Source organism: Lynx canadensis, chromosome C1, assembly GCF_007474595.2.
Source record: "Lynx canadensis isolate LIC74 chromosome C1, mLynCan4.pri.v2, whole genome shotgun sequence".
Lineage (NCBI taxonomy): Eukaryota > Metazoa > Chordata > Mammalia > Carnivora > Felidae > Lynx > Lynx canadensis.
The window spans coordinates 387,548-411,797 of NC_044310.1; the positions used below are offsets into that span (position 1 = coordinate 387,548).

The 24,250-nt window shown below is 63.2% G+C and overlaps 3 protein-coding genes and 1 long non-coding RNA gene across 9 annotated transcripts in view; 1 reads left to right on the plus strand and 3 right to left on the minus strand.

Moving 5' to 3' along the window:
• Positions 1-16,489, minus strand: ACAP3 (ArfGAP with coiled-coil, ankyrin repeat and PH domains 3). 6 transcript variants are annotated; one of them, XM_030327498.1, is made up of 24 exons: positions 16,458-16,489; positions 11,288-11,345; positions 10,467-10,586; positions 10,204-10,257; positions 8,996-9,054; positions 8,075-8,258; positions 7,548-7,592; positions 7,321-7,416; positions 7,162-7,236; positions 6,475-6,486; positions 5,756-5,868; positions 5,616-5,667; positions 5,269-5,369; positions 5,080-5,191; positions 4,570-4,778; positions 4,420-4,489; positions 4,192-4,286; positions 3,904-4,106; positions 3,651-3,758; positions 2,413-2,511; positions 2,062-2,282; positions 1,779-1,888; positions 1,564-1,674; positions 1-1,446 (listed from the first exon to the last, which is right to left on the minus strand). In XM_030327498.1, exons 1-24 carry the CDS (start codon positions 16,472-16,474, stop codon positions 1,299-1,301), a joined length of 2,472 nt encoding a protein of 823 aa, XP_030183358.1. In that variant the 5' UTR covers positions 16,475-16,489; the 3' UTR covers positions 1-1,298. The 6 variants fall into 6 exon arrangements, with proteins under 6 accessions (XP_030183358.1, XP_030183357.1, XP_030183355.1 ...); XM_030327497.1 differs by lacking the exon at positions 16,458-16,489 and adding an exon at positions 14,957-15,104 and having other exon boundaries at positions 3,651-3,755; XM_030327495.1 differs by lacking the exon at positions 16,458-16,489 and adding an exon at positions 14,957-15,104.
• Positions 15,783-18,982, plus strand: PUSL1 (pseudouridine synthase like 1). The gene is made up of 8 exons (XM_030327509.1): positions 15,783-15,922; positions 16,096-16,153; positions 16,290-16,477; positions 16,646-16,795; positions 16,884-17,054; positions 17,865-17,916; positions 17,998-18,160; positions 18,290-18,982. The coding sequence occupies exons 1-8, from the start codon at positions 15,852-15,854 to the stop codon at positions 18,427-18,429; spliced, it is 993 nt and encodes a 330-aa protein (XP_030183369.1). The 5' UTR covers positions 15,783-15,851; the 3' UTR covers positions 18,430-18,982.
• Positions 16,494-16,944, minus strand: LOC115521959. Its single transcript, XR_003971214.1, has 3 exons — positions 16,870-16,944; positions 16,713-16,784; positions 16,494-16,559 (listed from the first exon to the last, which is right to left on the minus strand). It is a non-coding gene; the product is annotated as an uncharacterized LOC115521959 (long non-coding RNA).
• The window catches only part of INTS11 (integrator complex subunit 11), a 12,570-nt gene continuing 7,206 nt past the window's right edge, over positions 18,887-24,250 (minus strand). The window contains exons 5-17 of the mRNA XM_030327507.2: positions 22,879-22,977; positions 22,761-22,795; positions 22,375-22,513; positions 21,793-21,857; positions 21,310-21,499; positions 20,889-20,972; positions 20,402-20,491; positions 20,135-20,297; positions 19,922-20,029; positions 19,773-19,834; positions 19,558-19,700; positions 19,350-19,479; positions 18,887-19,222 (exon numbers count right to left, since the gene is read on the minus strand). Coding sequence (XP_030183367.1) covers positions 19,157-19,222; positions 19,350-19,479; positions 19,558-19,700; positions 19,773-19,834; positions 19,922-20,029; positions 20,135-20,297; positions 20,402-20,491; positions 20,889-20,972; positions 21,310-21,499; positions 21,793-21,857; positions 22,375-22,513; positions 22,761-22,795; positions 22,879-22,977 — 1,374 coding nt within the window. The 3' untranslated portion in view covers positions 18,887-19,156. The remainder of the gene's footprint in view (positions 19,223-19,349; positions 19,480-19,557; positions 19,701-19,772; positions 19,835-19,921; positions 20,030-20,134; positions 20,298-20,401; positions 20,492-20,888; positions 20,973-21,309; positions 21,500-21,792; positions 21,858-22,374; positions 22,514-22,760; positions 22,796-22,878; positions 22,978-24,250) is intronic.

The following is a 24,250-nucleotide window of genomic DNA, read 5'->3' on the forward strand; positions in this document are numbered from 1 at the left end:
ACAGGCAGGGGTGCAAGCAGCAGTTTATTAACTGTGATCTGGAGCAGGGGGCGGGTCCTGCCAGCCCGAGGCCCTGATGCAGGTGGTGGGGTGGGAGGTGGGGGCAGAGCTCAAGCAGGGAGAAAGGAGGGAGTTAATTCTGCTCTGTAGGGGTCACGGCCAACAGGCAAGGGAGATGGGGGGGGGCGCTTAGTCAGCACCCACCTTGCCGCCAATGGAGCCTCCCTGGACAGTTTTTGCATAGTGACCGGCCAACTGGCCTTGGCCTGACCAAGGATGTAAGTTGGGGAGAGGCCCAGCCACTGCCCCAGGGCTCCAGGAAAGGGGAATGCAGAGCGAACACCTTGGTGGGCCCTGGGGAGTGAGCTGAGCGACCCCTGGGCCCATCCAAGGGCCCAGCTAGAGGAGCGAGGCAGGTGAGGGGCAGAACAGAGCTGCAGGAGCCCCACCCCTCCCCCCCCCCCCAGCAGCAGGCAGAGCCGGGCCCGTCCAGGTGGCCCTCAAGAGTCCACAGAGAAAAGACACAAGACAAAGTGAGAAAGAGATCGTTGTAGAAAATCCGCTCGGTCTGTGACAAAGAATGTCGGATGCAGGGGCGGAAAGTGCCAAAGTCCTTTATGCACCGGCTCTGGGCCAAGCGCCTCTGGAGGAGGCAGAGACAGGTCTCGGGCTGCCCAGGACTGGGGCCTGCGTGGCCAGCCACATGGCCTTGGGACGCCCGCGTCCAGCCAGGGCTGAGGCCCCAGGCCACAACCCACCCCCCCCCCCCCCCGCCCAGCACCCGAGAAGCCCAGCCTGGATGCCGGTCACTAAGTGAGGTACACGGGTTGATTCCCTGGATGGGCTGTCCCCTTCTGCCCTTGAAAGGCGCTGGTGGCCAGCCACCAGCCCCAAGGCCTAGCAGAGGGGCTCTGGGGGTGTGTAGGAGGGACCCAACTAGCAGGTCAGTGTTCCATGGCAGTAAAGGTGGGGGCACGAGGTGACACCGGCCCCAGAGCGGGGGAGGGAGGGTGGTTCTGAGGGGCACAAGGTGACACGGGGCCTTGAGAGTGGTTTGTGACATGAGCGACCCGGGCTCCCGAGGAAGGGGCCACCTGAAGACGGAGGGTCCCCGGGTGCGGCGAGGGGCATCAGATGACGCAGCACCTCCCAGGGGGTAACGTGGGGCTTCAGAAGATCCCGTGCTGGGGTCCCTCTCACGGCCCTGGGGGTCGGGCGGCTCCCGGGAGGGCAGAGCAGGCGGCTGGGGCTCCAGGGAATGGCCGGGGCGTCCCGGGCGGGGCAGGGGCCTGGCCGCCCTAGCTCTCCTCCAGGTGGAGGCTGATGAACTCCTGGATGCACCTGCGGTACTGGAGCTCCGTGGGGCTGCTGCCCGCCAGGGGGCCCGGCTGGCCGGGGGGCGCCTCCGCCTCTCGCATCTCCTCAGCCATGCGGGCCAGCCGGAGCCTGGGGGAGGCGCGGCGTGAGGTGTGGAGGGGCGGGGAGGGCGAGAGCGGGACGCGCTCCTTCCCCCAGAGCCCCCAGCCTTCGCGCCCCACCCCCGACGGCCCCGTCAGCGCTCACAAAGTGACGATGTCCGCGTTTGCCTCCTGGATCGCGATGCTCAGTGGGTCCTGCTGCTTGTGGTCCAAGGCGTGCTGGTCGGCCCCCCGCTTCAAGAACAGGCAGACCTGACTGGAGAAGGGTGGAGGGGACGGGTCGGGGCTGGCCGGGGGCGGGAGGAGGTGGGGGCCCAGCCCCCCTTCCCTGGGCGGGCAGGAGGGGCGCCAGAGACTCACCCCGTGCGTCCCAGGAGTGTGGCGTGGTGCAGCGGTGCCCTGCCCCGGCTGTCTCTTTGGTTCACGTCTGCTCCGTTTTGCAGAAGGAATTCACAGACAATCAAGGAGCCCTGGGGAGCCGAGTACAGTCAGGTTAAGCTGAGGAAATGGCTCCTCTCTCTCTGATCTCGGGGGGGGGGGGGGGGGGGGGGCGCGGGCACAAGGGGCCCTTGTGTGGGCGCCAGAAGAAAGCGGGCTCTGAAGATGCACCTGTGCCCTGTGCCACCCCCCTGCGCCTGCTCACCCCCAGCACAGCCTGCACCAAAGGCGTCTTGCCCTCGTCCTCCGCGTCGGCCCAGTTGACCTCTGCCCCATGCGCCAGCGCCATGGCCAGCGCTCGGAGGTCTCGGGTTCGCGCCGCTCGGTGCGCCAGTAGACCAGGGTGCAGCTCGCGCACGTCCGCCAGGCCCCAGGCCTCTGCTTCTCCATCCGCCTCCCCGCTGGACTCCTCCGACTCTGCACCCTCTACGGGGAGAGGTGCTGCGGTCAGGGGCTGTGACCAGGCCGGGGGTGGGGCTGGGGAGGGCCGGGGCGGGGACGGGGGGGGGGGGGGAGGGGGGGGAGGGGGGGAGGGGGGGGGAGGGGGCACACCCACCCTCCTCAGTGACACTGTCCACAACAGAGCCTCCGCCAAAGGCTAGAACGTCAGAGCTGCCATCAGAGCTGCCTCCTAAGCCACTGTCGCTGCTCAGACCTGCGGGGTCCGGGGACAGAGGGGGTCCTTAGAGCTCCTGACTCCTGCTGGAGCCCTGCGGGAAGGCTGGAAGCCCCATCCGTCCTCCAGGGACAGGATCTGCTGCCACGAGGGGAGGGGAGCCCTGCCTAGGATGGGGGGTGGGGTGGGGAGGGGAGAAAACCAAGGAAGGGCTCAAAGGAGCCAAAGTAACGCATCAGAGAGCACAACTCCAGGGGAAGCCACCCCCCACCCCCCAGCAGGTCAGCCCCGACAGGATGGATGGGCGGAAGCATGACCATGCACAGAGGATATTCAGCCCTGTCTGTGCTGAGTGCACCCCGGGAGGTCACTGTGCAGCAAGGGGTCTTTGCCAAGCCCTGGGACACCCCCACCTCCTTTCCCCCTCCCCCACTATGCTGAGTGAAATAGCTGGCTTACCCAAGGGCAGCCCCAGGCTTAGGAATGGTGAGGCAGCGCCCTCTGCTGCCTGAGGGCACGCCCTTGTCACCCCCAGCACCCCTGTCTGTTCTTGGCCTGGGTCCACGCCTTCTGCCTACACTGCCCAGAAAGGCTCTACAAGTGCTCCAGACCACTGGGTGCTGGTAAATCGTTAACAGGAAGCCCTTGGCGGGAAACCCTGCTCGTAGCATGTGGCCCCCAACTCCAAGAGGGGCTGGGAAGGGTGCACAGTTCTCTCACGGGCTGGCTCCAGCACACAGCTGTCCAGGCCCCCAGCATGCACATGCGTGCACACACACACACACACACACACACACACACACACACATACACACACACACACGTACCTATATGCCTATGCGCACATCCAGCCACACGCCCACATACACTCCAATGTGCGCACCGCGCACACAATTCATACACATCACTCTCGAGGATCAGGGCCTCGGCTCCAAGTCAGTGGCCAAGTAACCCCAGACCCTTGAGATGCTATCTCAACCTTATCCCTGCTTGACCCCTGAATTCTCCCCAGCCCCAGCCCAGTCCTTCCTGCAAAAAACGCCTGTCCCTCTGGTCTCCGAGCACATGGCTAAGGCTGTCCACACTCACCCACCTCAAGATGAGCATGCCTGGCCCTGCTCTGCTGGCCTCACTGAGGGGAGTCGGGTGACAGGGGCCAGGGCCCTCACGGCACTTACTCCGTGGACCGGCTGCAGCAGCCCCAGCATCGAAGTAGGAGAAGAGGGAGTCCAGCTCATCCGGGCAGAAGAGAGAGTCCCTCCGGAACTTGCGCTCCACAGCACCTGCTGCGGGGAGGAGGGGAGACTGAGACCCAAGGCGAGGTAGGGTGCCCAAGTCATGCTGGTAGTCCCTGCCTCCCTCCTCCTCCCTGCTGGAGCCCGTCCCCAACTCTGCGTGGGCACGTGAGCTAAGGGAGCAGCCTGCTGGCACCTGAGGACAGAGCAGCCACAGAGGGCAGGATGGGCTCCAGCCGGACCTTGCGGCGGGCAGTGGGGACCCGGGGGGAGCTGTGGTGGCGCTGGCACTTTTGCGCCCTCCAGGGCCGGGGGACGTCCCGGGCTGGTGCCGACGGTGGCTTCCGCAGGAACTTCTTTTCCACATACTTGTCCTTGATCCAGGCCTCCTTGTCCTGCCTGCACCAGGGATGGCCGTGAGGCTGCACCGCGTGGGTGGGGGCTGCCCTGGCCCCGTCTAGGCTGCCCCCCCCCCCAACCTCACCTAGGGCTGCTGGCTGTGGGCTTCCTGCCACCTGGCCCCTCACACTGAGCCTCGTAGATCTGGTTCACGGTGCTGTTTCCAAGCTCACACATCAGCTAGCAGGAGAAGGGGTGTGCAGCATCAGCCCCAGGTCATGCCCCTCCTTCTCACCCCCACCCCCAGGCTTGCAGACCCGGCTCCTGCAGCCACCACCCCCTGCCAACGGTCTGAGATGGCCTCCATACATACCTTCAGCAGCTCTGGCTCCCATGAGTCCAGGGTCAGGGACCGCACCTTGGAGCAGTGGACACCCAGGCTCCTGGGAGGTGAGGAGGCAGGGGTGAGTCAGGGCGTGGCTCTACCCCAGCACCTCAGCCCCAGCCCACCCAGTGGGCGCACCTGTGGATGCCGGAGCACTCGATGCAGAGCAGCACCCCCAGGTTGATGCTGGCCCAGCGGGGATCCGGCTGGCCACAGTCCCCACACTGGCTATTGCCAGCCACGTTCTGCACACGCTGCAGCACGCTCTCGCCCTTGACGCTGCGCTCCCGCGAGTCCGTAGCAGAGTCGATGCTGCTCGTGGACGGAGACGCCGTGCGGTCCAGCCTCTGGGGATGGTGTGAGGGGCCACTCAGCCCTCAGGAGTTCCAGCCTCGATCACCCTGGTGGGCCCCCTCTCCCCCCCCACCCAGAGATGCCAGCACAGGCTAGGACGCCTGAAGCGTAAGCCTGCGTGTCCGTGTGTGCACGCATACTCACACTCACGTACACACGACGCGCACACCTACGCGTGCCATGAGCACGTGCTCACACTCGCATGCACGCTTGCACGCAGCCTGCAGGGGCTGCCTCTCTGCAGCACGCAGGCACGTGTGTGCACACACGTGGAGGGTCCCGAGAGGGCCGCACCTCACTGTAGCAGCTGTCCGGGCTCTCCCGGTAGGCAGAGGCGATGCTGGCCTGCACAGCTTGAACCCAGGCCTGCCGCAGCTTCTCTGAGTCGGCCTGTAGCATGCAGCTCCTAGGGGAAGGGGACCATCAGGCCGGGCGGGCGGAAGGGCTCCCTCCCCCACCCCGCCCCGGGTTGGGCCTCCTCACTTGGTGGGTGACACGACCTCAAAACAGAACCTCCGTTCGATGTCCTCACATGGCTTCACGGAGCACAGACGGAGGTCATCCACCACCACGGTGAGCACGTCCTGCGGGCAGCACCACCGGGGCCCTTGCGTTCAGCACGCAGCCCTGGCCCTGCGCTGACCACCCATTTATCGCTCCATTTTAGAGACACAGACCCTCTGGGACCCAGGTGGTCTCTGCCCTCAGGCGGCCCATTCAGGCTCAGTGTCCTCAACCCTGTGCAACCCCCGCCGCCCAGCCCGCCCCGGGGTCCAGGCGGGGAGGGGCCCGGCTGTCACTGACCCAGCCCCAGCAGCCCTGAAGCGCACCTTGAGTTTCTTCTGGTAGACCAGCTGGCTGTTCTGGATGGAGAACCAGCGCCTGGGCAGGTGGATGGGCCAGGAGGGGGTCAGGCAGGGCCAGCCCCCTGTCTAACCCCGCAGACCCCCTGAGCAGGCCCCTCCCTCACCGGTTCCACGTCTTGAAGGCATTACTGGCCCTCTTGAAGAGGTAGCCCTCCATCACCACACCGCTGGGCGCGTCCACATCAAACTCCACTTTGGGCTCATCGTAGGAGAAGTCCTGGGGGTGGTTGGAGCCCAGCCCCCAGTGAGTGCCCGGCCTGGCTGCGAGGACACTGCTGCCCTGCCAGGCTCCCCCAGAGCCAACGCTGAGGTGGGGCACTCCTCTGACCCCAGCACGGACCTTCACCCTGAAACCCCACTGAGGGCAGACGCCTCACACTACAGCTGAGGGCCCCAGCCCACACCCCCAGCCTTGTGGGGCCAGCAGGCTCTGGGATCAGGAAGGAAGCTTCCTGCCCCCATCCTGAGTCCCCCATTCACGTTGCCAGCTGGGCCTGCTCCAGCCAGCCTGACAGAGAGCTCCATTCACAGAGACTGAGGAGACACTGGGCGTTGTCCTGTGTGTCCGGCGGCAGGAGAGGAGGCCCGGCCACCTGCTCCCCTGGCTGAGTGGGGGCAGAAAGGGACAGCTGCTGCTGTTCCCGCGGGGGATGCAGTCCAGCTCAGCCCAAGTCCCCGCTGGTGCCAGCCGCCGCCGCGTGCTCGCAGCAAAGTGAGGTGTCCTTGGTGCTGAAGCTCTGCGGGGCGGGGGAGGGCAGAGGCCCCGCCCTGCCTGCTCCACTGCTCCCCCCCCCATTCCCTCCCCCAGGGCACTCCCACTCACCTGCAGCAGCGTCTGAGGGGGCCAGGAGCAGGAGGGGGTGCAAAGAGGGAGAGAGAGCCGATGAGTGGGCTCCCAGTGGTCTGGGAACAGTCACTCCTACCTGCAGCCCACCTCTACCCTGGGGCTGTCTGGGCAAGAGCCAGCCACTGAGGCCTCAGAGACCACCACTGGCCTCAAAGGAAGGAAACCCCGGGTCCCCGCTCTAGCCCCAGCCCCAGCATCTGGAACCCGGATGGGCTGGCTCCCCTGCCCACCCAGGCCTGGCCTCTAAGTGACCCCTAAGTGACCGATGCCCCTTCTACTCTGCCGTCTGAGGCTCCTAAGAATGGAGACCTCTCTGAAGAGAGTGGGCAGCTCGGTCGGCTCAGTCGTTAAGCATCCGACTTCAGCTCAGGTCATGATCTCACGGGTTCGTGAGTTCAAGCCCTGTGTCAGGTTCTGTGCTGGCAGCTCGGAGCCTGGAGCCTGCCTCGGATTCTGTGTCTCCCTCTCTCTGCCCCTCCCCCACTCGTGTTCTCTCTCAAAAATAAATAAACGTTAAAAAAAAAAAAAAAAAAAAAACCGGGGACCCCTCCTTCTGAGCACACATTTGTAAGCGAAGCAGCGTGGGCAGGCCTGGGGGAGAGGGGTACTGGCTTCTTGGGGTCCCCCTTCCATGCACGGAGGTCAGGGGGTGCAGGGCCTCACCCGCTGCTGGATGGCAGCATGCTTTCGCTCCATCTCACGCTTTTCCACTGCCGAGTCGATCACCAGCTGGTCTAGCTGTGGGGGAGGGGCACCAGGGAGGGGCATGAACATTCTTCCTGAGACCCGGGTCTTGGGTCTCGCCCCACCCCGCGGGCTCACCTCGGCTGCCAGTTTCTTCATGTAGGGGTCCAGCTGGTGCAGCAGGCTATAGCCCTGCTGGAAGAAGCTGTGCTGGGCGTGCATGAAGGACAGCATCTGTAGGCAGGGGCGGGGGGGCACAGGTGGGACCAGGCCCCAGGGGCCAGCAGGTGCACTCACATCCCCCTGCACCTCACGGCCTGTACTCAAGGCCAATGCCCCCCCACCCCTACCAACCAGCCACTCACAGAATCCAAGATCTCAAACTTCTTCTTGGCCTGGAGTACATTGATCTGCCAGGGGAGGGGTGAACCGTGTGAAGGGTGTCAGGGACGAGGCAGCCCATGGACTGTCCCTTACCGCAGAGTCCTCTCAGGCTTGCTTGTGGTTCCCCGAGACCCCCGGCTCATCTTCAGCTCCCTGCACTTGTGCCAGCCTCACCCTCCCGTGGTCAAGGAGTCCCTCCCCACGTCAGGACCGTGGGTTCCTCCCACGGGCAAAGCCAGAAATTCTCAGACCTGCTCCCAGGCCTTCCAAGGCCCCCTCCGCAAGATCTTCAAGGCCTCAGCCCCACCCCTGTCCCCGGCCCACCCTTGCCTGGGCACCCCGCCACCCTGTCCCTTCCCGAGATCTGGCATCTCGGGTTTTCTGGAGGCAGAGGGGCCCCTCCGAGCAACAGCCCTGTCTGTCTGTCTGTCTGTCTGTCTGTCTGTCGGAATACAGAGCGGCCTCCACCCCCTTCCAGGCCACAACTGCTCTGTGCCCAGCCGCTGACCTGGAGCACATAGTCTAGTGCCAGGTGACGGAAACACTTCCGGGTGAGGGTCAAGGCACCTGTGGCCTCCTCCACCTCGTGGGGCCGGTGCCGTGGGGCCTGGGCATTCCTCACGAGGGACAGCTCCATGTCCTCCCGAACTTTGTCAAATTGTTTCTTGGTCTCCTTGAATTTCCGCACGTCCCTGAGGGCCAGCAGGTGTCAGGCCAGGGTCTTGGGAGGGGTGCATGTAGGATCTCCCACGTCCATGAAATGCTCTCCCTCTACTTGTGCCCACTCTGTGCCCCCAGGCAGGGCCTCCCTTCCCCACCTGCCAGTCCCAGCACCCCACCCCCCCGCTACGGCTCTCCTCCTCCTCCTCCTTCTCTCCCCTCCCCTATTCTCCTCCTTCTCTTCCTCCTCTCCCACCAGGGCCCCTCCCATGATCCAGGGCCTCCCCCTGCCCTTTACCACCTCACTCCCAGGACCAGTCCAGCCTAGGGAGGCCCTCTGCCTCACCCTGGACCCCAGACTCAAACTCAGATTCAATTCTACATCTTCACCTGGGGGTGCCACAGGCACCCCAACTGCACATGAGGCATAGAGGTCAGGCCTCAGTGCAGCCCCCACCCCTCCCACAACCTTAATGCCTTCTATAGCCCACCCTCACTCCTTGCCCGAGGCCCTCCTGGCTACCCTGTGTGCACCTTGACCCCTCACCCTACCCTCCAGGCACTGTTTCCTTGACCCCAGGCCTGTCCTGCCTCCAAGCCTTGGCTCCTGCCGAGTCCCCCACCCACAGTCTTGAAGGCAGGCCCCAGGATCCCCCCTCCCAATCAGGCGTAGCTGTACCTGCTCCCTGTGCTACCACAGGTGCCACCACCAGCCCCTCCCAGGGCCAGCAGAGGCCAGGCCTCCCACAGGGCTCTGGGGGCCACTCACTCTTTGACGAAGTTGTGCAGTTGCTGCCGCACAGACCTCTGGGCCTGGTCAAACAGGATCTGTGGGCCAAGGTGGGGGCGGTGGGGTTAGGGCTCCAGGGACCAAGCCCCTGTCACTGCAGATGAGGACCAGGGAAAGCCCCGCCCAGCCCTGCTTGGGCTCCAGCTGTTTGCCCCCTCAGAGCCAGCCTCACAGGGTCCAGGGGACTGGGCGTGGCCCCAGGCCTGGGTTGATGCCGAGAGGCCACAGCTGTGCCCACCTGCCCATCTCCCCCACTGGGCTCTCAGCCAGACTAGAGACCAGAGCACCACCCCATGCCAACTCAGGGCAGGCATACACAAGACACGGCCTCCCGGCCCTGGGAGGCCACCTCAAGGATGGCCAGGCCTACAGGAGAAAGAACAGGATTAGACCAGAGCTTCCAAGGGACTCGACCTAGGAACAGGTCAGGGGTCCCTACAGCGCTGACCAGACCCATAGTCAGATCCCTCCCAACATGGGAGGAGGGCTGGGCCCTAAATGGGAACAGACAGACTGACAGACAGTGCAGAATGAGCTATCCTGAGCTGGTTTATTTCTAAACTTCCCCTGCGGGGGTGGGGCTCCTTGTTTAGTCTGGGATCTGGTTCCCAAGCCAGGGTCTGACCACCCACATGTGCCTTGGGCCCTATTCTGTGTGTCCTGTGCTGGGGGCTCTGAGGGGCTTGAGGTCACCAGACCCAGCCTGGGTAGCAAATGAGAATTGGCAGTTAACAGGGGAACGTGGGGTCGAGCCTAGGAGATACTTCTGCCGCCTGGCCCGAGGATCCCTGCTCAACTGGAGGACCCTGGACCAGCCCCTCTGAGACCCACATTGCCACTCAGGGCCTCAGAATATGCTGCCACCTCCTCCCACCCCCCAGGATCCACATACCCTCCCCACTGCCTGGCCCTCAACCCCCCCCTTGGTGACACAGGCAGGAGCACCTCAGTGATGTTCCCCCCACCCCACAGACTGGAAGAAATAGGAACGTGGTCCCAGCAGCCCGGCCAGCTCAGCTCCCTCTTGAGCCAGCTGACAGCCGTTCCAGGCATTGGTCGGTGGCCTTGCGGGGGGACCGGAGCGGCGGGGTGGGGGGGTGTGGATGGGGGCGCCTGGGATGGGAAGCCGAGGGAATGTGCCCTTTGGACAGTCCCCCTACATACACCGCACTGTGGCCAGGGCTTACCATGTGGTAGTTGACCATCTCCTGCAGGCTGTCTCCAAACCTCTGCAGACATTCCTAGGGGGAGGCGGGGCAGGGGAGACCCCTTGCTCAGATGAGACAGCTGTGTTCCCAGGGTGGCTGGCACCTCCACCCACAGGTATCCGAGCCGCCCACCCCTGCGGCCCAGCACAGATGCCCACCTGCTCCCAGGGCCTGGGCACAGTCAAGGGGCTGCCTGCCTGTGCCACCCCTGTCTAGAGGTCAGAGATCAGCCGCCCCCTCACCGAGATGACGGTGTCGCCCTGGCACTGCTGGGACAGGTCTCGAACACCACTCACGAAGAGCCTGTTGGTCGTGACATAGGCCTTGCCAGCCTCGATCATGCCACTGCACAGCTTGACCAGCTACGGATGACGGAAGGAGCCACATTCTCATGGCCTGCAAGGGGCGGCCCTCCCCTCCTCCAAGAGATCAGGCCACAGAGGCGGGAGCCCCCCAGGGCCCATCGGGGCCCGGGACGCAGGCAGCCATGTGAGCCAGCCCTCCCTGTGACCCACCTGGAGCCGGGAGGGCAGCAAGGTGGCGGGTGGGTCTTGCCTCCAGAGCAGAAGGCTGGAGCAGGACAGCGAAGCCCAGACTGGGGAACCCAGGGCCCAGGTGGGCATGTGGTCCTAGCCAGGGGGCTGGCAGGACCAGCCAGTGAGGGTGCCCAGGGATGCTACCCCTCCCTCCTCCCTCTTCTCCTCCCCTGCCCCTGCCCTCGGGCCCCCAACCCAGCCACTCAATAGCACCCTCCCCACCCCGTCCCTAGTAACAATCCCCACCCCTCGCCCAAAAGATGGCAGCGGGGGACTCACCAAGGCCTACCCCCTCTTGACAGGAGACACACGTGTGCCGCACGCGCCCCCTGGGACAGGTATGATAGGTAGGGTACAGCCGGGGAGAACGAGGCACAAACCCACAGGGAGGGGCCGAGCCCTGATCACACACGCACACAGACACACACACTCATACACGAGCCTGTGTGTGAGCCAGGTCAGGGCCAGGCACGGGGGCAGAGAGAGCAGCCCAGGACCCTCCATTCACCCCTGGGCCCCGCCTTCACCTTGTCTAGTTTTGCCTCGATCTCCACCACGTCTGTTTCCACCTCGTCAATAGTAGCCCTGCAACAGGAACACAGGTGGCTGCAGGCCCGCCAAGCCACAGCGTCCCCAGCCCCACGCACCTCTCTGTGAGGGTCCGCAGTGAGAAGGGGCCACTCGGCTTAGGCCACCCGCTCCCCTCAGCCCACTCGCTGTCCTACGCTCCTCAGACATGCAGGAAATAGAAGCTGGCAAAGGCCGATGCCCCCTGGGCAGAGGGTGTGGGACTGGGACCCAGGTCCAGCTGACTCCAGAGCCGCCCAGCACCCACCACCACTCCCATCAGAGAGAGGCCCAGTCGGCTATGATGGCAGCTGGCTGCTGTGGCCCCAGGGAGAGAAGGTCATCAAGTCCCTGAGGACAGAAAGAGGGGCTGCTGGTCACCCTCCTGGCCCGGCCACTCCAGGGCTGAATTGACCCCAGATCCCACCTAGGTCCTATGGAGCCTGGGGCCAGCCAGTCTCAGGGCGCGTAAGCATGGGCCAGCTAGCTGCTCTCTCTGTTCCCGGCAGATTATGAGACCCCAGAATAACTGTTGGACGGGTGCCCCCTGACTCCTCCAACCTCAGAATACCAAACAGCACAGTCTGCTCAAAGGGAGTGGTGGGTCAGGCCTCAGAGGAGCCCACTCCCACCGGGACAGCCTTACAATGGGGCTGCCTCAGGGAGGGAAGAGTTAACGAATGACATCACCAGAGAAGCCACAGACGGGAGAATCCCCGGAAGGCAAGGCAGATGGATCTGGCACGTGACCCCCTCCCCGTGTTCTGGGAACAGGAAACAGGGAAAGAGGGCCAGGATCCTGGCGCCCCCCCCAACCCACTCAGCTGGTGAACTGGGCCCATCTGGCCTCCAGGGGATGAAGGACAACGGGGAATCAGGGCCGGGGCTGACAACAGGGCCAGAGGTGAGAGGCAGAGCTCCAGGGACAGGTCTTAGGTCAGGGTCAGGCAGAGCAAAGGCCATCCAGGTCTAGTGTCCCCCCCCCCCCCCCCCCCCCCCCCCCCGCTGCCCTCATGGCCAGCCGGGGGCGGGGGGGGGGGGCGCTGTGTTCCAGTGTTTCCCAGTCCCTCACATGCCTACAGTTTGGAGTTGTGGGGAGGGTGCCAGGCAGCCCCAGCCAGCGACTTTGGAAGTTCCCCACCGCACTCACTCCCTGGCAGGACATGGGCTCCTCTCTGAGCGCCATCCCTTCCAGTGGAGCTAAGGGGACTCTGAGTTCCAGAGAAGGTACGAGACACGCACCGGGAATGGATGCTGCAGCAGGAACCCTGGCTGCCCCAACTGTCCTGAGCCGCTGCACAGAGAGCTGCTGCCCTTGCGCAAGGCCGGTGGAGGGTGGGGGGGGTCCCCCACAAGGGTGGGGCTGCACCAGATGCTGATGAGTGTGCTCATGGGAGGCAAGTGGGTGCTCAGCAGAGAGCAAAGCACCAGCACCCTGTCCTGGGAGCCCTGGCCCCCAAGGACCCGAGACCTCCTTTCCTGTCCACCCCCGCTCCAGGATTTCTTCAGCAGCTTGTATGACAAGGAGGAGGGTGAGGCAGGCTCTCCCACCAAAGCCATGACTCAGCGCCTGAAGCCCCACCCAGGGGAGGGGGCACTAAGAACTAGGGGGCTGCGCCTCCAGGCCTGTCTGGAAGAGTCTGGACTCTCCCGCGCGCATCCCAAGGCTGTGGGGCTCTCCCGAGGCCAAGAGCATGTAGGCAGGGTCCTTCTTCCCAGGTCTGAAGCCACCTGGCCTCACATCACTGGCCACAGTCTCCCACCCAGCCCCACTCTGGCTCATCTCAGGCCTGCCACCGGAAGTCCCTGTGGGGGAGGAGACAGTGGACCCCCAAGAGAACCTCAACGCCCTGTTAAATCACAGCCCAACCGCCAAACCAACACGGTGTAGCTTCTACGATCCAAGGTTCAGATGAATCTCCTCAGCCCCCCTCCCAGGCCCAGCTGGGCAGAAGCATGGCAAAACCCAGGCAGCCACTGCACCCACTGTGTGCCACAGTGGTGGCAGACCAAGCTAGTGGGAGGGAAGGCCAGGAGGTGAATGGGATGCCAGTGCCCCCAGTCCGACAAGGCAAGGTGGGCCTGGACCCCTCCACTCCGGGGGAGAAGGACCATGAGGTTTCTGAGCAAGCGAGGGGGGGGGGGGGTGTGAGGCTAGCGTGCCTCAGCCAGGACCAAGACCCTGGCTATGTCTCCCCCTACGGCCTGGGTCCTGGAGGGCAGTGGGTGGTGGTGGGGGCCCACAACTGTAGGTGCCTGAGCTGCTCACACCCCCTCCCTCAACCAGTCAGCAACAGAAGATGGGTGAACGCAGAGGATCCCCCCAGCCCCTCTGCCTGGGGCCCCTTCCTGGACCAACCCCTGACTCCTCATCCGTAGCCTCCCCAAGCCTTTGTGACTCTCTGTCCCTGTGTGATGGTTGTGCAAGGGACCCAGGGGGAAGAGCACCAGGGCTGAGGCTCACCAGTCCGTCCACACACAGGTCCTCATGCCGGCACACCCAAGACCCAGCAGGCACACACACGCATGACCAAGGACACATGTACACAGAAACATGGTAGAAACACTCACGTGCAATCAAATGTGCATGCAGGCAGTGACACAGAGTACACACACACACACTCAAATATGTATACACGATACACACAGATGTACAGATACATATGCCTACTGTCAGAATACACGTGTGTTTAGTGCCAGAACTCATATGTGCGTGATAAACACATAGTACGTGTATACATCCGTGTACATATCCACACAGAGAGGTTACAAAGTGACACGTGCACACGCACTCACGCAGGCACGCACCTATCCCTGGTCTGCATGTACACATCAAACATGCCAGCCCAGGGGTGCGGCCCACCCACACATTCACGTCCAGGATCTGGCACCTCAAGGGAGGGTCCAGAGGAGCAGAGCTCACGCATATGCACCAGAACACAAGCATATGCACCTGCCACACAGAGGGTGCTTCGTGGTGCACGTGGGTGAGCCCACCTGCACTACCAGGAAGGACTAAACAGACAAGCCCAGGGCTGGGTACAGGGCAGGACCCCCACCCGAAAATCCCACCCAGTCTGCTCAGCCTAGGGCCCACACCTCCAGGCCCCTAGGTCACCCCTGCCAAGCAGCCAGCCCTAGACTGAAGCGTGGCTCCTGCTGCCTGACCCCCATGCACTGCTTTGGGCACACGGACCAAGACACATTCCAGGGACTGACGCTCCTGGCACCCAGGCCACCCCGGCCAGAGAAGGACCGCAGGGCCAGGAGGGCCTCAGCCCCGTGCAGGTGGCCAGCTCGATGGTGCAGACACAAAGCGGGGGTGGACACTCCCACGGAAAGGTGGCTGTACCGGCGGCCACCCCACCCCCACGCGCGCACTCTCCGCGCGAGGTGACCGGCACAAGGGGCATCTTTTGTTCAAGGCCTTTGGGCCCGGGGCTGCGGGCTTTGTCCGAGGAGGGGTCCTCCAGCTCCCGCGCCCCCCCACCCCCGGCTCCCGTGCCCCGGCTCAAAGGCGGCAACGACGCCCCCCCGCCCCATGCGCCCACCCACGGCGACCCCGGGTGCCCCGAGGGGGCGGCGACCCCCGCCGACCACAAAGGGCCGCACCGCCCCTGGGGGCGCACCTGAAGCGCGGCGAGTCCTTGATGCACTCCTCGAACTCCACCGTCATGGCTGCGGCGGTGCGCGGCGCTCACTGACACGAGGACCGCTGAGCCCCGAGCGGCATCCCCGGCCGGCCCGCTCGCTCCTCCGTCAGCCGGCCCGCCCGCGCCGCGCTCGGCGCCCGCCCGCCCCGGAATGAGGCCGCCGCGCCGCCGCCCCGCCCCGCCTGTCACCGCCGGGGAATGTCGCCAAAGTCCGCCGCCCGCGCGCGCCGCCGGCTGTCACGGCTGGGGAGCGTCGCCAATGTTCGCCGCCCGCGCTCGCCTCCCGCTGTCACTGCCGGGGAGCGTCGCCAAACTCCCCTCCCTGCGGCCACGGCCACGCCTGGCTCCGGCCCGGACGCCCCGTCGTCCCGCCGCCCCGTTCCCAGGCCACCGCGGGCTGGGAAGAGGGTCGGGCCCAGCGACAGTCGCCGGTCCGCGAGGGGCTGGGAGGGCGCGGGACTGCCCGCTCCAGCGAGGCGGCCGTTACGCAAGTCGGGGCGTTTGCGAAAACCGCCTGCGCGGATCGTGGGCACGGACCCACTCCAGGACGGTGGGAAGTGGGTGAGCGGGCGAGAGGACGGATGAAAGAGCGCCCGTCCGCGGGAGCCCCTCCCTGGTGCCACTGTCCGAATCCGATCCACGCGCTCCTCAGCCCGCTGGCAGTTTGCACCCGCTCCCTAAGTCCGGCCCCTCCCCTGCTCTGGCCTTCGGCGGCCTTGGGGCGAGCGAGTGCCTTGCAGGGAGGAAAGCTAAGGCGCAGGCGCAGCCGGGGGGCGTGGCCAGGCTGCCTCCGTGCGCGCGCGCAGGGCACACACGCGGGTCTGCTCAGCCTGGCCCTTCTCGACCGGTCCTGGCTCTGCCGACTCCAGCCATGGGCCCTGCCGCAGGCTCGGTGAGGGCGCGCTACCTCGTGTACTTCCAGTACTTGGGCACGGAGTTCAAGTACGTCTTCAGGACCTCCCATCCATGCCCGCGGCCCCCAAGTGTATCCCGGCATCCTAGGTGGGGCCGGGGAGGTGGCGGGGGAGCTAATTTAGGACTCGACGCCTGGGAAGGGAACGGGCTTGTGCGGGGCGGGCCTCCGTCAGCTAACCTGAGCCCGCCTCTGCCCGCAGCGGGGTCGCGGCCATCAGGGGCTCCCAGCGCGCCATCGGGGTCCAGAACTACCTGGAGGTGAGCTCCGCCGGCCACCCCCTCAGAATGGAAAGAGGGAGACCCGGGGAATGGGCAGATGGGAGCCCCCGGGTCTCTGGGCTCCGGCCTTCGCCCTGCGCTGCCCACCCCGCCCCAGGCGGCTCTGTCCTCGCAGGAGGCTGCAAAGAGGCTGAATTCGGTGGTGCCGGTCAAGTTCACCATCTCCAGCCGCACGGATGCTGGAGTCCACGCGCTGAGCAACGCGGCTCACCTAGACGTCCAGCGCCGCTCAGGCCAGCCCCCCTTCTCCCCCGAGGTCCTGGCTGAAGCTCTCAATGCCCACCTGAGGCACCCGGCCATCCGGTGAGCACCTGTCTGCTGTCTCCAAACTGGTCCACTGTGGGTGGAGACCACGAGTCAGGAAGGACTTGGTGTCTGCACAGAACTTGGGAATGATGGAGATACCAAGGGGTCACTTGGGTCCGTGGGTGCATAGGGGTCATTCTGGTATGCCTGATCGTGCTCCCACAGGGTACTGCAGGCCTTCCGAGTACCCATTGACTTCCATGCCCGCCATGCTGCCACATCCAGGACCTACCTGTACCGCCTGGCCACCGGCTGCCACCGGCCCGATCAGCTGTCTGTGTTTGAACGAAACCGATGCTGGGCACTACGGGCAGGGTGAGCGTGGATGTGAGGGAGCAGGAGAGGGTTGCCAGGCACACCTGGCTGGCTACTCCCTCCTGACCACTCACCTGTCTCCCTGCAGCTGCTTGGATGTAGAGGCCATGCAGGAGGCTGCCCAGCACCTTCTAGGGACACATGACTTCAGTGCCTTCCAGTCAGCTGGCAGTCCAGTCACGAGCTCAGTGCGCACATTGCGCCGAGCTTCTGTGTCCCCTGACCTAGGCAGCCCCTTTGTCCTCCCCCAGGAGAACAGGTAATGAAAGGCACCTTGCACACTGGCCAGAGGCTGGGGGAGCTGGATTTAGATTTAGCACCTTCCTTGGTGAGGGTGGTGCAGGACACAGCTGGAGTTGGGTGCCCATCAGCAACCTCACAGGGGAGATGCTAGTCAGCTAAGTGGCATGGCCCCAACAACCATGAACCTACAGCTGTGCCCTCCCCGCCCTGGGCTGGGGTCCTGCCACACTGGGAACAGAGAATGCTTTCTCCAAGGGCTCCCAGCCCTGTCCAGCCACGGCTCGTGGACTAGTAGATGGATCTTGGCAGCTGCTGAAAACACTTTGCTGGAAGAGAAGCACCAGGCCAGTGGTCCCAGCGCTACCTGGCAGGCGGTTGGTTCCACTGTTCCTGGGGCCTCTGGCCAGATGTCAGCTGTCGGCTTCCCAAACCTTCTCAGTCTGAGCCTGCACTGAAGGGAGGTGGAACTTCTGCATGATCAGCTGAAGAACCCCTACCCTGGGCCTTGGGTCTCTGGTAGAGGAGTTGGTCATGCTCACCTCCCTGCCCCAGAGCTGCCCTAGGACCTGTGCCTCAGCAGCACCTCCACCTGAGAGCCCTGGCCCCACTGCCTAGGCCTCTCAGAAGGCTCTGCAGCCCCTCCCGTTCACAAGGTCTCTCCCAGCAGCTTCACTTGAGGGCAGGGTGGCCAATGGAAGCCCCTAGGGTGGAAGAAAGAGTGGAAACCAGTCTTTCCTAGCTCCCTCCCCCTGCCCCCCTCCTCTGGGGCCACAGTGCAGACTGGGGGTTGTCCTGGCCCAGGTGTCACAGGTACCTCTATCTCTAGGTTGCAGTTCTGGAACCTGGAGTTTGAGAGCCAGTCCTTTCTGTACAGACAGGTGGGTTTTGCCTGGGCCTCCAGGGATGGGGGCGGACCCGAGGAGCTGGGTCACTATGGCAGTCTTGGCCTCGGATTGCAGGTTCGGAGAATGACAGCTGTGCTGGTGGCTGTGGGGCTGGGAGCTCTGATGCCCGCTCAGGTGAAGGTGATTTTGGAAAGCCGGGACCCCCTCGGCAGACACCAGACACGTGTGGCCCCGGCCCACGGCTTATTCCTCAAGTCAGTGCAGTACGGGAGTCTCGGTAAGGGTAGACAGCCTGGAAAAGTCCCTGCATGCACGCCAATGACTGAGCCCCTCCCAAGGTGGGGTGCTTGATGGGAGGAGGGGCTCCTGGTAGCAGCACAGCTGCAGCTCTCCTCTGTCCTAACAGGTGGGAATCCAGCCTGTGTTCAGCAGGAAAGCCAGGGCCCTGGAGGCAAGGAAGCCCCAACCAGGTTGGACAAAAAGTCTCCAGCTGCCCCCAAAAGCAGGCAGCCTGGAGTGAGGGGTCTCCTTCCCCTGGGCCCTTAGACCCAAGCCATACTCCTGACCCGGCCCCTGTGATCAAGTTCCCAGTAGGGAGGGAGGCTGCGGGGGCTCGCCTCAGGGAGCGGGGTGGGCCTTGACAGGCAGAGGCTCTGCAGCCCAGAGGAAGCTGTGGCCTGGACAGGCCCAGCCCCTGTAGAAAACCTCCTGTGCCCTGCAGGATTCACCACATGGGAGGCACAGATAATTCCCAGATGCCCAGCTGAGATCAGGGCAGCTGTGACATACTAGGCCCTGCCACTGGACCCTGCCCAGCTCTGCATGCCATGGAGCAGCAGGGACCAGCACTTGGCCGTCCGGAGCCACAGCAGGCTTCCCGCCTCCCACTGGCCCGTACCTTCCAGAAGTCCCCACCTTCCTGGGTACCCCGGTCTGCCCCAGGTGGGCTGCTCTGGGTAGACCGCAGGAAAAAGGTCTGGGCATCAAGAAGGGAACACCCATGTGGTCTTTGGTTCTCTTTTTACTGGACAAAATACCTCAGGAGCAACCACCCATCTCTTGGGGGCTCAGGAATAGAAATAAAGGGTGATGAAGTCCCCAGGCCTATTTCTTTCCTCAGCGAGAACTGGCCAATCACGTAGGCACATAACGCTGGTTGTGTCCTCACAGACAAGTGCTGTGACCAGCCGTGGGCTCCACATCCAGGGACACAGGGAAGACCTGAGGCACAGACATGGCTCTAGAGGGAAGCCTAGGGCCCTCTGGCTGGTGATCAGCTGGCGGCCTGGGGTAGGCCCTTCTTGAGCAGTGACGTGAGGTGACTTCCCAGCTCTTCATCCTGTAGCCAGATGCAAGAGGGGGCAGTCATCTCACCTTCCCTGACCACCATACCTGGGCAGAGCAAGGTGATGGGGTAACCCCGCCTATCCTGACCTGCCGGGTACAGGGCCCTGGAGGCCACTCACCTGGTAGGTCCAAGAGACCAACAGCACCTTGGTGCCTGGGTCCTCGGAGTGGGCCGCGGCTTGGATAAGGATGGACTCCACGGTCACGGACCCGTCGGGAAGGTGCTGCACGCAGTGCTCCTTGAGGACGCTGTGGGGAAACACTGTGAGACCTGCCTCGTACCCCTCTTCTTACCCGCCCCAGGGCCGGAAAGGGTTGGGTACCCACCTCTTCAGGTGGCTGTAGACGCGCATGGCTGTCTCCTGCTCCTTGCGAGGGTCGTGCAGATGGACACGGCAGGTGAAGCGCAGCTGGTGCTCGGCGAGACCCAGCTCCTTGAGGGCCTGCTCTGAGGACACTAGCCGGAAGTTCTGTGGGACAGGGGCAGGTCAGGGGGCATGGAGCGCCCCGCCCCCGCCGTGCCCCCGCCCACGCGCACTCACACTGTCTTTCATGATCAGAGTGCCATGCAGGAGCCGGGGCTTTTTGGCATCAGGGAGAAGCCCTGTGGAGAAAGGGGCGAGGACTGGAGCTGCCATCGGGTCCACCCGCTGAGCCGCTCCCCTGCCCTGCCCTGCCCTGCCCTGCGTACCCTGTGCCATCTCCCGCTTCAGCAGCCCCAGCGAGATGCCTACAGGGATGCTGGGGCTTGTGGGCAGTGTCACCGTCTCACCGTTGGCTGGCATGTAGCAGCTGACCCCTGGGCCGGAGGGGGAGGGGCAGAAAGCCTGTCAGGATCAGCTGGCTCTGCCCATGCTGACCCCACGGGCAGCCCGCGCCCCCCCACCCCCCACCCCCCACCTACGGAACTCCTGCTCAATCTTCTGCTTCAGGAACTCCATCTTCTTGGCCTCCCCGTGCACCAGCAGCACGCTCTCGGGCTCCGCCTGGCCCACCAGTTGCATGATACCCTTGGCATCGGCATGGGCACTGAAGGACATGTACTCCACCTGCATCTTGACCTCCAGCTGCAGAATCAAGTGCGCACAGGCCCTTACCACAAGCAAAGGCTCAGAGGGCTCCCAAGCGAGCCAAGGTGGGCCCGTGGAGCTATCAGGAAGTGGGGACTCACCACCTGCCGCCCCTCCATCTCCAGCTTGCGCTGCCCACTGAGGATCTTATGGCCCACGGTTCCCTGCACGCAGTAGCCAGGCATGATGACCTGTGGGGCAGTGAGGCGTGGAGCCGGCGGCCACCCTGCAGATGACACCCCCCTCCCCCCCCATTCCTGCCTCGGGCTTCCTCTCTGTCTCTCCACCCCACCCCTGCTGCCTGTCTAAACCTGAACCTTTGACGGCCCCTTCCCCTTGCCAGCAGTTCCCCATCCCAGGCCCGAGTAGCACGTCAGCTAGGGAAGCCAGAAGGCTCTACTGCCCGATGCAGAGAGGCCGACACACAGCAAGGGTGGGAGCTGCCTGGGTCAGACACAGGGCCCTGGGATACTGAGCCCCATCCTGACAACAGCAGTGCCCCCAAGCCGGGTGGAGCCCCTGCTCCCCCACCTCTGCCCAACCTCATAGGCCCTCCTGGGAGCTACACCTGGAGCCCAGATCCCTCACCATGTTCTTCTCATTCCCTGCCCACTTCCGGAAGATCTGCAGGGACTGGCCGGCATGCAGCATGCCTGGTGTGGCAAAAACAACCTGCAGGGCAGGCAGGGGACAGTCAGGGCACAGTCAGGGCAGTGGACACCCACCTGCCGAAGAACCAGCACTGGCCACCAGTCCAGCCCCTCCTCTGCCCTCAGAGTCTTTTGACCCTGCACCCACCACCGGCCCCGTCTTCTGACCACCCCCCCATCTTTCCCTCAGCACAGTGCACCCCACTCCCTGAGGGAGACCTGCAGGCAGGGACCACTCACACGTCCCAGACACGGAGAAGGTGCACACGTGTAGACAGCCAACGCTGGCTGCCTCGGCCCAACTTGGCTACCATGGGCACAGGACAGCCATCCCCACCCCCTCCTGGCCAGGGCCTCACCATCGGACCCGGGTTGTCAGCAAATGCTCGGTCGAAAGCCTTGATGTGCTTAAACTCAAACATGTTCCTCTGGACAAAGGTCTTCCGGATCTTCTGGTTGGTCCAGGTTATGAAGAGCTTGTAGTAGTGGTTGGCCTTCTCCGTGAGGCCCGTGGAAAAGTAGATGGGGGCCTTCAGGTTCATGCGCTCCCTGCGGACCGCGCCAGGGCCACGGTGGAGGAGCTGCCGGGGCAGGGCCGGCCCGCGTCCCCCTTGCACCCCAGCCCAGGCTGCATCCGTGAAGGAATCACCCCCTGCCCGCTCCCTCCTATACATCCAGGTCCCACAGAGGGGACGTAGGCACGTGACTGGGGGGCCCGGTACAGGCAGGCGCCCCAACAGACGTCAGGTACCCTGACTATACTCTGCCTAGAGCTGGACACGGACATGCCGCTGGCACCCACTCAAGCCAGGGCTCCCAGAAACCGACTGGCTACCACCTACCAGAAGGTCTCCAGCAGGATGCAGAGCTCCTGAGCGCGGCCCAGCGCAAACACAGGGATCAGCACCTGCAGGGGAAGGGCAAGGCTGGCTCAGGCAGGAACCCCTGGCCATGCTGCCCACCCAAGTTAAAGCCACCTCTGATCACAGTGGGCAGGCGGTGGTTCCCTGTGGCTGCCTTCTCAGGAAGCGGCTACTATAAACACTGGCCCTGCTGGCAGCTCTGATGGCCAGGGCCTGCGTCCACTGAGAGGGCATGGCCAGGTATCCCCGAGAGTCAGAGGCCCTTTGCAGGCCACAGGTAAGGCCCCCACGCTCTGCCCTCAAGGCCTGCTCCCAGCCACAATACATCCCAAACTGACTGCATGGATGCTCTGGCCAGCCCTGGGCTGGGATCTGAGATAAGGGATGAGTAAGAACCCCCGTGGTCTTCAGGGAAGTTTTTCTTCCTAATGCTGAGAACACATTCCTCCCCGCATGCCCAGAACACATGGCACCCGTCCCCTGACATGCCGGAAGTGGCGAAGGACCGTGTAGCACGGTCAGGGTGGGCACAAGGCCCAGAGCCCCGCCTGCACCAGCTACCTTCCCGCCACGCTCCACAGCCTCGTGGACCTTCTTCAGGAAGTCTCGCTCCCGGCAGCGCTTGGAGTCCCGGATGGTCGTGGCATATGTAGACTCTGTGATGAGCAGGTTGGGGCGGCATTTGTCAATCCAGGCAGCTCTATGACAGAGGTGGGCGTGGGCCAAGGTAGACAATCCGCATGGCTGCAAGGCTAGGCTTCAAGGCTTAGGAGCAACAAAACGGACCCCAGCCATAGCCTCCCTTGACCCTCTGACAAGCAGGAGGAAGAGACTCTGCCACGCACAGAGGACACATGGTGGACGCTGAAGGCACCCAGCACACCCCTGTGCATCACTGCACTCCTAGGGGGTCCACACAGGAAGAAACAAACACATAGCCTACTCACCCCAAATGCCGGTCCGGGGTCATATTATAATCACCCTGGCAAAGAATGTGGCAATAAGGCAGGTGCCTCCTCTCCCCGGCCAGGCAGCCCCTCCTGTGCCCCAGGTGCTTCCACTGACCGTGTAGACCACAGACTCTGAGCCCACTTTAATCTGGAACATGGCTGCCCCCAGCACGTGGCCTGCATAGTAGGCCTTGATTTCGAGCTCATCATCCACCTACAGAGAAGAGGCCTCAACTCAGGTCTGCAGGCTATGCTGGGTTGAAGACGATGGCAAAGGGGCCAGGGAGGTGGACACTGGGGAGGCAGAGGGCAGAAGGGAACATGGTTCTCATCACGTTTCATCATGTTTCATCATTTCCTGTTTCTCACACACAACGTCCAGTTCTCAACGAAGAGCAACCAGACATAAGAGACGAGACACCACCACAGAAAGCAAAACAACAGTCCAGAGAAGCAGACTCAGAGCTCCTAGAGTTTTCAGACATGGACTTTAAGAGGGCTGTGACTAATACATTCAGAGACATAAAAAGGACCCAGGATGTTGACCAAAAAACTAGAAATCTTTTTTTTTTTAATGTTTAGTTTTGAAAGGAGAACAAGCAGGGGAGGGGCAAAGAGAGAGGGGGACAGAGGATCTGAAGCAGGCTCCATGCTTCAGCAGAGAGCCCAACAAGGGGCTTGAACCCACAGACCATGAGATCATGACCTGAGCTGAAGTCAGATGCTCAAACAACTGAGCCACCCAGGCACCCCTAGAAATCATTTTAAAGAGTGGAAATCTAAACCAAAATCATAATAACTCAAAGAATTCAATGTATGAATTTAACAGCACACTGCATATAATCAGAGTACTAATGCGCTAAAATATATAGAATAGACTATCTAGCACGAAGCACAGAAAGACAAAAGCGTCAGGGAAGGTCTGAAGTGAGAGGCCTAACATTCTGCCATCTGGAGCCCTGGGCTGGAGGAGAGCAACAGGCAGGAGTAACACTGGAAGAACCTGATGAAAGACATCAGGTCACAGATCCAAGAGGCCTCACACCTGGGCAGATTCAATGAGAACAGAACAACATTCAGGCCCATCGTAGCATCCAAAAATCCACCCCCCAAAATCCAAAGAGAAGAACACAACCCTACAAGCAGTCTAAGATTAAAGATGCTCTTCCAAACAGTGAATAGAAAGACACATCCAAAGTACCAAGAAAAAAATGACAGCCAAACTAGAATTCCACACGTAATGAAAAAAGTCCCTCAGGAATGAGGGTGAAGCAGACCCATCTGCAAACAAATAAAAGAGATTCGTGGGGGCGCCTGGGGCCTCAGTTAGTTGAGCATCCAACTCTTGATTTCGGCTCAGGTCATGATCCCAGGTCGTGGGACTGAGCCCCATGTTGGGCTCTGCGCTGAGCATGAAGTCTGCTTAAGATTCTCTTTCTCTTTCTCTTTCTCTTTCTCTTTCTTTCTCTTTCTTTCTCTTTCTCTCT

Bases quoted from the DNA above. Each gene is read 5' to 3' on its own strand.
- ACAP3 (XM_030327494.1), bottom strand. From the start codon at position 10,847: ATGCCCACCTGGGCCCTGGGTTCCCCAGTCTGGGCTTCGCTGTCCTGC. The intron at 7,417-7,547 runs GTGAGTGGCTGG...CCCTGCCTACAG, and splicing joins AGTTTGAGATCTTGGATTCT to ATGCTGTCCTTCATGCACGC. The intron at 3,759-3,903 runs GTGCCAGCAGGC...TCCTCCCCGCAG, and splicing joins TGTGGCTGCTCTGTCCTCAG to CAGGTGCTGTGGAGCGCAAG.
- PUSL1 (XM_030327509.1), top strand. From the start codon at position 15,852: ATGGGCCCTGCCGCAGGCTCGGTGAGGGCGCGCTACCTCGTGTACTTC. The intron at 15,923-16,095 runs GTACGTCTTCAG...CTCTGCCCGCAG, and splicing joins TACTTGGGCACGGAGTTCAA to CGGGGTCGCGGCCATCAGGG. The intron at 16,796-16,883 runs GTGAGCGTGGAT...GTCTCCCTGCAG, and splicing joins TGCTGGGCACTACGGGCAGG to CTGCTTGGATGTAGAGGCCA.